Source organism: Otolemur garnettii, unplaced genomic scaffold (assembly GCF_000181295.1).
Source record: "Otolemur garnettii isolate 467f Iridium unplaced genomic scaffold, OtoGar3 scaffold00005, whole genome shotgun sequence".
Lineage (NCBI taxonomy): Eukaryota > Metazoa > Chordata > Mammalia > Primates > Galagidae > Otolemur > Otolemur garnettii.
In genome coordinates this window covers 25,230,230-25,241,117 of record NW_003852400.1, presented here as the reverse complement: position 1 = coordinate 25,241,117, position 10,888 = coordinate 25,230,230, and the positions used below count along the sequence as shown (strand labels likewise).

Sequence of the window (10,888 nt, the reverse complement as noted above, 5' to 3'; positions counted from 1 at the left end):
AAAAAAAAAAAAAAGTATGCACATGACCCCTGGCCTGTGTCCCATACTAAGCCAGTAATTGTCAACCTTTTTATATCATGGCACACTTGAACCTATAGTTAAACTCCCTCAGCACACTTAAATTATGTCTATGTCAATCTAAAAAAAAAAAAAAAAGTATTCTTCTTAGCAAATCATCACAAGAATGGAGAAGCAAGAATCTAATGTACTCAATTCTGATATGAGGATAATTGATGACCTAGGACATGATGGGAGGTGGGGACATGGGGGAGTGGAGAGAGGGAAGGAGGGAGGGGTTGGGTGGGTTATGGTGTGTGACACACCTGTTGGAGGCAGGACACAATTATAGAGGGACTTACCTAATAAATGCAAGCAGTGTAACCTGGTTCTTTGTACCCTCAGAGATTGACTAACAATAAAAAAAAAAAAAAGAACAACAACAAAAAACAGAGCAAAAAAAAATAAAGAATAGATTTACTGTACTTTGAACTTCTTTCAAAAATAATTTAATTAATGATCTCTAAAAATTGACATGGGCACACCTAAGATCCTCTCACGGCACAGCACACTGTGGAAAACGGAGTTAAGTGCTTCCCCTGCAGGTCTCCTTACCGAGGCACCGCCTCACCCACCAACCCGGCACCCAGCAAGAAACTGGGGCTGAGCCCACAGCCTATTCTTGCTTTATGTTCCACACTCATTGCTACTGTATTCTTTCATGTGTTCTTTTTTTTTTGCAGTTTTTGGCTGGGGCTGGGTTTGAACCCGCCAACTCCGGCATATGGGGCCTGTGCCCTACTCCTTTGAGCCACAGGTGCTGCTGTTTCATGTGTTCTTAACATTTCTCCTTTGCCCCATCATCCCCTTTATTCATTCATACCTTTAGTTTTGCTAGTGACATAAAAACTAAGTTGATTTCCTAAAGTCAGACCTAATATTTAGAAGTGGTCTTGACTAAGTCACACTTATAAATGAAGTTATATGATCAATACTATCATTTACTTGTTTATAAAATTGAAACTCCTATTGTGATGTTTAAAAAAAATCAAATTCTTGGTAAAACCCTGCATAACAACTAATTATTAGTATCGCTACATGAAGTTGTGGTGTAAGCATTATACATTGGTAATTGCATAAATAATAGAATTGATAGGCATATTATTATAGTCTTGTTACCCTTAGAAGATAAAGTGCTTCTGTCCTAAGGAGGAGAAAGAAAAAACAAGAACAACAAAATACATTACAAACTGATTGGGAAGAAATCCTCCAGACTTGGAAGTCAGGGAACTGGGCTGATAGTCTCAATGCTGACGCCAAAATTTTATTCACTTGGCTTCCCAATCTGTATTTTTTCTAGTTTATTATTTCTGAAATTGGGATGCAGCTTTTTAATGTGTGTGATCTTTTTAAAAAGACTTTTAAAGCTTATAGTGTATCTCACGATGAATGACATCTTAGAAAGAAATCTGATAGCTGCCTTACATTGGGTGAATTGCTTATTTTCTACAGGTTTCAGTTTTCCCATCTGTAAAACAGGGGATTATTACTAGAGTGTTCCTCCTGTTCTAAAAGCATATAATTACGGTGGTCAGAAACATTCCAGGGGCAGTGTCAGAATGCAGAGCCTTATACGGTACTAATGTAGGAGAGGGCTTAAACAGAATAAAATCTTACACATTACCCTCTATGAAAGCCCAAGACAATCTGAGGAGGTGCAGCCCAAGTTTGAGGTCTCTCTTGAAGGCCCTTAGCAACCATAAAATGCAGATAAATGGCCTTCAATTTAAGTACATTAAGTGCTAAGAGACCCGGAGAGAAGTGTTAACACCTGGGAAGAATCAATTGCAAAGAGCCCCTGAGAAGTCAGACACCTAGAGGTGCTGCTGGGGAGCCAGCAGACTGTAGCCAAATGATCCACACTGCTGGGAAAATGCTAAATCCAAACATAAGGGCCAATGCAAATGATCGCTGGCATTCATCCAGAGCAGACATGAGCTCAGATTTGAAGAGCTTGTCTGGAATATAAGTGAGATTCTGGGTAATGAATTACAAGGAAAGTGTTTGGAAATCAGAAACCAAAAACATTTAGGAATGTGAGGCACCTGGTCAGTTACTGTCAGCTCAGGCACTCGTGTCCCTGAGATGACGCGTTGAGTCTGTTTCCCTTCTTGGTAAAGATTAGCTCAAAGGCTGTAAGAGAGCGAGCTTAACACATCTGCTTGACCAGCTGCACTCAGCAGCCCTGGACTGCGGTGCGAGCCCCTCACGTGCTCTAGACTCCCCTTTTATGCCTTGTACTATGGTGAGCCCCTGCTGGGAGCTGGAACCAGCTCTGTGCTCCAGGGCAGGCCAGTGTGGGAGTAGGAGAAATGGGCAGAGCTCGTTATTTTTAGGTTTAAGATTTACAAAAGAGAACAGGAATACAACCAACACTTGGGTGCTCACCACCCGGAAGAAACCAGAGTTTTCATTTGTTCACTCACTCTTGCTTCAGGTAAATTCCTAGCTTAGTCCCTCCAGAGCTTTTTCCTCCTCTCTCCAGTGGCAACCACTGTCATGAATTTGGTATTTATTATGCCATTTAAGTTTGTGTTGCTTAAGTGTCACTTTCAGAATTGGAAGGGATGTTAGGGCTTCTTTTTCTTTATTTTAAAAATGATAACATTATAGCCTAGAGGAGCTGAATAATCCAAAGTTGTCCCTCTCTTTCCCTCTTTCAAATCCTTATTAAGTCCAACCTAAAGATGAGTGTAATGGAGAGACTCTAATCCATTCATTTATTCAGTGACTAGTGTTTACTTGCTCTATGGTGCAGAGATTGAAAGAGAAAAAGAAGAGAAAGAAAAAGAATGAACAAAAGATGTGACATGGGTTTAATTTCTCTAATCAAGGGAGTGGTATTTATACATGTCAAACAGGAAATGATAAAAAAAACAAAGGAAGGGAGGCAAATTATCTTTTCCCACTCTCTGCCTTTAGTTCATTGGCTGGGGCTCTGTAAGTTACACGGACAAAAGAAAGATTAACAAGAGAAAAACTAAGAGAAGTTTGTTAACATGTACAGTGTGCAAACACAGAGGATTGCTCAGCGATGACTTACTCAAAGGCATGGCTAGAACTTGGAGATATGTAGCATCTTAGCAAAAGAATGATACATTCTAGAGACGTGACAAACAGGAAATGAACCTTAGGTTTCTAAGGTGGAAAATCATGGGAAAGCAAAATATGGGGGGAATAATAGAAGGTGAGAATGAGTTAGGTAGAATCATCAGGTGCATCTCTGGTCCAAGGGTATAAACTGTCTTCTGTAATTAACTCAGCCCTTTCTGGCAGAGAGGAGAGTGAGCACAGTTGTATAAGTGTATATCTAGCTTTTAGTTAAATGGGGGAGGGCACAGAACTTGTATCTGCTTCTTTATTATCTTCAGCTCCAAATAATCAATATGCCAATATGGCATATGTGGGGCTGGCATATTTTGCTACTCTTCAACAGGACAGGACTATAGTTTGCATTCTATATCATCAGGGCCAAGTATGGAAGAGTCAGACGGTGCTGACTGGGTTATTGGAGAAGACTTTGCAGATGGAGACTAACTTTTCCTGGGAGAGCCTGAGGCAGACTAAAGAGGAGGAAGGAATGAAAGGTTGAGGCCAAATATTCTGGAAGTAGTGGAAGGTGAGGGGATAAATGTGAGCAGAGCTATGTGGATCAGCTGAAGACTATTTCACACCTCAAACTGGTGATTTTTCTCTTCTTTCAATCACAATATCTAGTACATGTGATCATTTAGGAAAAGATACTCCTGGTGAGTGTGAAAACAGATAAATACTTTTGGAGAGGATCTTTCTCTCAAAAGCCTTAAATGTGTGTGTTCTTTGACTTAGCAATTAGCCATGAAGTTTCTAACAGGAAAAAAAGGACATTAAAAAAGAGCACTGTATTATGTGTATTCTAAATTTAAAATAGTGTTATAGAGTCACAGTGAACTCTATGGGATGATCATAACACAGTAGATAAAAAGAAATAAACAACATGCAGCATAGAAAACCAAACATAGTATTTGTTGTTTTTTTAAAAAAGTACATGCACATATAAGAAAGACTGGAGAAAAACACCTGAATATCAACAAGGATTATCTCTGGCAGGTGAAATTACTTCTGATTTCTATTTTCTTCTTCTTCTTCTTTTTTTTTTTGCGGTTTTTGGCCAGGGCTGGGTTTGAACCCACCACCTCCAGCATATCGGGCCAGGCCCTTACTCCTTTGAGCTACAGGCAGCACCCTATTTTCTTCTTTTTGATGTCTGTATTTTCTAAAAGTCCCTTCAATGTATAGTCTTGCTTTTGTAATAAAGAAGCAAATTATACAAATTTCAAGCCATCATAATTATTCATTTGTTTAATCTAAAATCTCCTTGATCTGGATTGATGCTATCAAAAATGTTAATGTTGCTTGTTCTGGATCCAGTGGTGTAATGTTACAGTAGTCAAAAGTTTTCAGATGATCATGTGATTGAGAAAGTAAACACATATTCCTACACTTACAAGAGGTAAAGGATAACTTGTGAGACCTCAGGACTTGAACGAAATAAAGATCTAAAGGTAGGGTTAATTCCTTTAAGAGCAGTGGTTCTCAACCTTCTTAATGCTGCAACCCTTTAATACAGTTCCTGTGGATTGCAACCCACAGGTTGAGGACCACTGTTTAAGAGAATCATGCTGCCAGCCCACTTTGTCAATGGAGCATTCTCACCTTATAGACAGTATATGTGGACTAATGACAATTAACTTTTATGTATGATAAATTACTCCTTAAGCTCTTCTTTTACTTCTTGCTTAAAATGAAGTATGCACCAAAAGAAAAACAAAAAACAAACAAAACAAAAACAAAAAAAACCCCCAAACCAACAACAGTATTTTTTCCCCCTAAGGGATTTTTCTAGATTTTCCAATTAACTTACCGATAACTTTTAGGTAATTCCTTAATCATTTGAAGCTTTTTATTCCCCCCAATAGAAAATGAGGGACTGAGAAAAATTTCCTCTAGCCTTGAAATTGTTTAGTTCTATGATTGTAAAAAAAGTTCACATTTAAATTGCTACATGTACGTCCAGGATCATTCTGTAAGAAAGAGGAACCTAAAGTGATCGATAGTTTTCCCTGGATTTCTACTCAAATTGTGTTTAGGAAAAGTCAAAAGTTACTGCTGTATTTGAATTGAGTGCTCAAAAACAATCCTGATGGAAGTATTTGCTCTGAATCACCTGGTCGTACTTAGTCACTGTAAAAATACATGTCCATGAGTAGTAGATGAATGAACCCCTCCGTCAACAGGGGTGTGTGTGTGTGTGTGGGTGTGGGTGTGTGTACAAAGTCAAAAGCAGTCAGCTCAGATGACAGAGGGCAGCTAATGGGGACTGTTAGTTCTGGCCACAGTAGGCCAGCAACCCTGGATTTAAAAAAAGCATCAAAAACTATGTCACAGAGTTCACAGAGTTACCAATTTAAATAAATAAACAAAAGCTAATAAACAAGAGAGGGACTAGCAACGATAAATAAGCACACTGTGCCAGGATGGAAGCGAATGCCCGACTCAACTTTATATGGCTGGAAACAAAGAAAAAGAAGAAAGAATGTAATTATCGTTGTGAAAGTTTTGCCAAGCTCCTGGCAATTACTGTCAAGGATAACTGACACAGCTCTTTAATGGGACCTTCCAGAGGGCTGGCCTGGCGCGTGACCCTGCATTGCCTGGGGGCCCGAAACGGAAAGCCCTGGGAGCCGGGCACCGGGACCACGTTGGTAGAAAGCCGCCCGGAGACAGCAAAACTAGACTTGCCAGTCTCAATAGAGTGATTGGATTTGCGGGAAGGAGGGCTGAGATTAAGCGCCTGAGATACTGGCCAATCAGCGTTTAAGATTGTCTGGGAGCGAAAGGGGAAAGGGGCGACAGGGTTCTCTCGTCACAGGCCGAGGGGTCCAGTGGGAGGAGCAGTTGCCCCGCGGCCTCTTGGTGCTTCCTGTTTCCGGTTCCCGGAGTGGGGCACAGTGAGGCGCTGGGGGACAGGGGGCCTCTGATTACGAGCTCTGGGACGGGTCTGCGTCTGGCCCATCGCTGGCCCGGTCTCCCAGCCCTAGACAGATACCCCCGGGGGGATTCTGAGCTTTGGCTACTCCATTTGCCCCGACACGACACGGAGCTTCCGCTCTTGGGACATAGAGCTACTTCTCTGAGGCTACTTCTCTCGAGTTTTCTCAACGTCAGGGCTGCTCTTCGAAAAGTGTAGGCTGCTGGAGAAAAGGATAAGGGCACCTACATCAGAAATGAGCCAGCGGGAAGAGAGGAGGGATTCCATTAAAAAATGGAAAATGACCATGACTAGTCTTGAGTCTTGATGGGGAAGTGAGTGCTACAGAGCCCCAATGGTCAGCTGGAGGATTGGACTCCTAATGCTACTACTTCTGGCTGTGGCAGTGAAAGACTCCTGGCAGACAGAAGAAAAAACTTGTGACCTGGTAGGAGAAAAGGGTAAAGAGTCAGAGAAGGAGTTGGCTCTAGTGAAGAGGCTGCAACCACTGTTTAACAAAAGTTTTGAAAGCACTGTGGGCCAGGACTCTGACGCATACATGTATATATTCAGGGTGTGCCGGGAAGCTGGCAACCACACTTCTGGAGCAGGCCTGGTACAAATCAACAAAAGGAATGGGAAGGCGATGGTGGTTGGGAGACTCAACGAGACTCACATCTTCAATGGAAGTAATTGGATCATGCTGATCTATAACAGGGGTGATGAATATGACAAGCACTGTGGCAAGGAGCAGCGTCGTGCAGTGGTGATGATCTCCTGCAATCCACACACCCTAGCGGACAATTTTCATCCTGTGTCTGAGGAGCGAGGCAAAGTCCACGATTGTTTCTACCTCTTTGAGATGGATAGCAGCCTGGCCTGTTCCTCAGAGAGCTCCCATCTCAGTGTGGGTTCTATCTTACTTGTCACGTTTGTATCTCTGGTAGCTGTCTATATCATTGGGCGGTTCCTGTTGGCAACTTGGTAGCAGATAGTTGTGACTTTGTGTGCCTGCAGCCTGTCGTGGTGTGAGGGATGACCAGCTGGGGGAGGAATCAGAAGAAAGGGATGACCATTTATTATCAATGTGATTGCATTTTAAATGTCCAGCCTTTTCTTCTGTCCCCCAAACCAAAGCATACTCAGCCAGATTTCTCAAGCAGTCTGTACTCGGGTCTCTCACCTCTCCCTTACTATTGCTCTTGCTTTCCAGTTTGCTTTGATTTGCATCCTTTTCTCACTAGTAGAACTCTGTTCCTTGGTTCCCTATTTTCTGTTTTTTTCTCCCTAGAGGTACAGTTATGAGACCCATATACTAGGGCCTATGAAAACAGAGGGTATTGCACTCTTGGTATCAGAAGGTATAAGTAAAATAGGTATAATGGGCAAAAGGGTGCAGCAGGCTTCCTGGCCCTTTGTTTTGTGAACACATTTTCACAAGTTTTTGGGACACTGAATTTCTTTAATTAAAACAGAAAGACAAAGAAGCATTATTTATACAGGTTGGATGCTTTCGTGTTGTTACTCTGTACCCTACAGTAGTCTCCATGAGAATCTGGTAAATTTCTTGCTGCTTGGAATTACTTTGCAGTGATTACTTGGTTATAATCCGTGTACTCCCATTTGTTCTGAGCCTGAAAATGTTTTAGACTTGTTTCTCTCACCTCTGGGATTAGGAAGGGAAAAGTGTGAATTATCCCAACTACAGGATTACAAGATACCATCACATCACTTATTGGCATTGGGGAACTTAGAGCTGGACTTGGGGCCCTCCATTGTGGGCTTGTGGTTAACAGTCCACATACAGCCAAAATGCCTACTCTGGTTTATTAGAGAAGCTGAACTGACCTCCTTTGCTAATGGAGTTCCAGAAGAGAGAAGTCTGTTTACTTTGTGGTGATGGCATCTTCTTGATTTTTTTTCCCTCCCATTTGTAGTAAAAGCTGGCAAAACTTTCTTATTCCCATTTCCTGCTACCAGCATTTCTACGCATATGTTGCACTTTCTTCGCAGGCATGTGGTTTTGGCTTTTTTTTTTTTTTTTTTGATCTTCTGGAAAGGGAATGGAAGCAGACGTGGGACATCTAGAGTTTGGCTGTTCTCTGCTCTGGGTGTAGAATGCCGCTGCACCTGTCCCTTCTGCTGGCCCAGGGAGGTATCTTCTGCCCACATTTCTGTGGAGAAAGGTTTTTAATCCTCTGATGCTTCCATCTTTCAGTTTAGGCCATGTGCCCAGAAACCTGGGCTGATCTTTCTGTAATAGTGAGCCCCTGGGCCACTGAAGAGTAACATGGCTCCACTGAACACAAAAGAGGGATGGAATTAACAGACGGGGGCCTTTTATAAGCCTTTAGAGAAGAAAATGAAATTATTTCATCTTTGGACTTTACTATTGGAATGATTTTTCTTCTTTCTAAACAGGAAAAATGTTATAAAAGCATCTTTTTTGTTATTTCTTACATCCCTCCCCCAACACCCTGGTGTTTTAATGTGAAAACAAAAGAACACTACTTTTTGTACAAAAACACTTAATGATTAACAAATAAACAAACAAGAATAACTGACACAATCTTTTTCTATGTCTAAAGCAGAGCACTTTTATTTCCTGTTTCATTACATATCATAAATTTAGATGAAACCTGAAAGGCTTAGTCCAGAAGATTTGCTTTTGACATTGTAAGCCTTTCTTCCTTAGATACTAAACATTTTTTAGGATTTAGAAGTTAAGCATTCTACAGCATTTAGCATTAGCTGGGGTCTGGATAATAGAGAGGGCAAGGAAAAGGTGTTTTCTGCGGAGAGTTGGGTAGCAAAGATGATGAAAAGTAATTGCTGTTGTTTTTATTTCAGCTATGTTAATTGTCTTCGGCCACCCAATTTCCAGTCTTACAATTGATTGAGTCCATAGTAGATATTTTGGAATATACAGTAGAACCTCTGTAGTTAACCACTTCCCTACATTGACCACCTCAAGTTGACCTAATTTTCATAGACTGGACATGAACCACATGTACCCAATGGAAGTTCCTTATGTTGACAACTCTGTATGTTGGTGTTCAACTTACAGAGGTTCTACTGTATTGTTAAATTCTCTAGTGCTAGAAATGGAGAGAAAAAGGCCATACAAAATGTTAAAGAGGTTAGTGGTAATTTTCCTTATTCATTGCGGTAACTAAGAAAAGAATGAAGATAAAAACTCCTCGCATTTTTCACTCCTTCTCTGGAAGGCCCAGCACAAAAGTATCTGCCTGGACACAGACTCTGTATGTGTGTGTGTGTGTGTGTGTGTATAAACACACATGCACCCACATGGAGTGGTGGAAAAATCTACTACTTAGATATTCAAGATGCATACACAGGAGGGGTTTCTTTCTAGAACTTTAGTTTGAAATAGTTAATAGTAGAGAGTTGAGGAGACATAGAGTGCTGAACTTTTCCTTAAATGTTCCCAAAAGCAAACTAGCTTTTCTGACTTGATATTATCAGTAATTAAAAATGTGATTTTTTTGTGTGTGTGTAGCCCAGTATCCCTGGAGAGCAGGATAGAAAGAATGAGCCCCCAGAGCTTACCTGGACTGATGATGGTCTATCTGCCACTACTTTATCTGAGGCTGCCGCCGCCACCCTCAGCCCATGGCTCAGCACCCCCGAGAGTAGGACAGAGGATATAGACACCAGAATTCCAGCCCCTACTGCAATTGTAGAGCAAGAAAATTTGATGTACAAAGGTAAGAGATATCTGCTAATCAGCTACTATACCTACAATGTGAGGCACAGGAAGGATGCTTTCTAGGATCTCATCCAGAGAGAAATGTGATGCTAAATAGGGAGAACAGGAGATGATTTTCACTAGAGGGTATATATTGTATTTGAAATCGGAACGGCTATGAAATGAATTCGGTCTGTAAGAAATTTTAAAGCCCTTGTAGTATTTATTATTACTTTAATTGAAATGCCTTTAGACAGGATTAAATTCTCCTGTTTGCTGTGACTTCTACTGCTCCCTATTATCTTACCCTTGCCCTCATTGCATGTAGGCATTTGAATTTTTGACCCCTTGATTTTACAAGAAAGAAAAAAGCTAAAATCTATATTCTGATTCCTCAACATATTATCTATAGAGTTAATATCTATAGAAAATTATATGTTACATACATATTTTCTGCAGAACATGCTAGAGGGACAACACCCATGCCCCAAAGAAGTCTAGGTTAGCTTGAAAACCAGTTACATACTAGACATGATTTAGTTTTTCTTTTTAAGAGCAGAGGTCGTGGAAATCTATGGCTCCTTTCCATTTGATCTAAGGAGTCTACATAGGAGAGGTCGATTTAGATTTAAGTTTTGCAAAATTAATGGAGAGACTCTAAATCTGGTGAAATGTTTAAGGGAAATGAGAGAGGGCTGGTTTTGCTACTGAGATCTAAAGCTTATGCTATGCAAACCACCTCACAGACTACAAGTCTCAGATAGCAATTACTATTTGGTGCCCATTACCCCTGGGCTTTTCCCACCATGGAATCAGTTCCTCAGGTAGGAAATGCTACTCAAGGCAGGACAGAGTACCACACAATAAAAGGGGCTTTAACAGATGGAAACCTCTGTAATAAAGGAAGCTCATTTAGTACAATGTGATCTTATTGTTAACACAGCTCTCCTTTGCTTTCTTGTTTAGTGCCCTGTAAGAGCTGCTCTCTGTCCAAGAATTGATATAAAGAGAACCGCTCAGTTAATTTTTTTTTTTTTTTTGAGACAGAGCCTCAAGCTGTCCCCCTGGGTAGAGTGCCGTGGCATTACAGCTCACAGCAACCTCCAACTCCT

At 41.0% G+C, this 10,888-nt stretch overlaps 1 protein-coding gene and 1 pseudogene across 1 annotated transcript in view; both read left to right on the top strand.

Annotated features, from left to right (window-relative positions):
• COL28A1 (collagen type XXVIII alpha 1 chain) overlaps window positions 1–10,888 on the top strand; it is a 190,010-nt gene that overhangs the window by 177,885 nt on the left and 1,237 nt on the right. The window contains exon 33 of the mRNA XM_003782701.2: window positions 9,588–9,720. Coding sequence (XP_003782749.1) covers window positions 9,588–9,720 — 133 coding nt within the window. The remainder of the gene's footprint in view (window positions 1–9,587; window positions 9,721–10,888) is intronic.
• On the top strand, window positions 6,450–7,055 carry LOC105887904 (annotated as a pseudogene).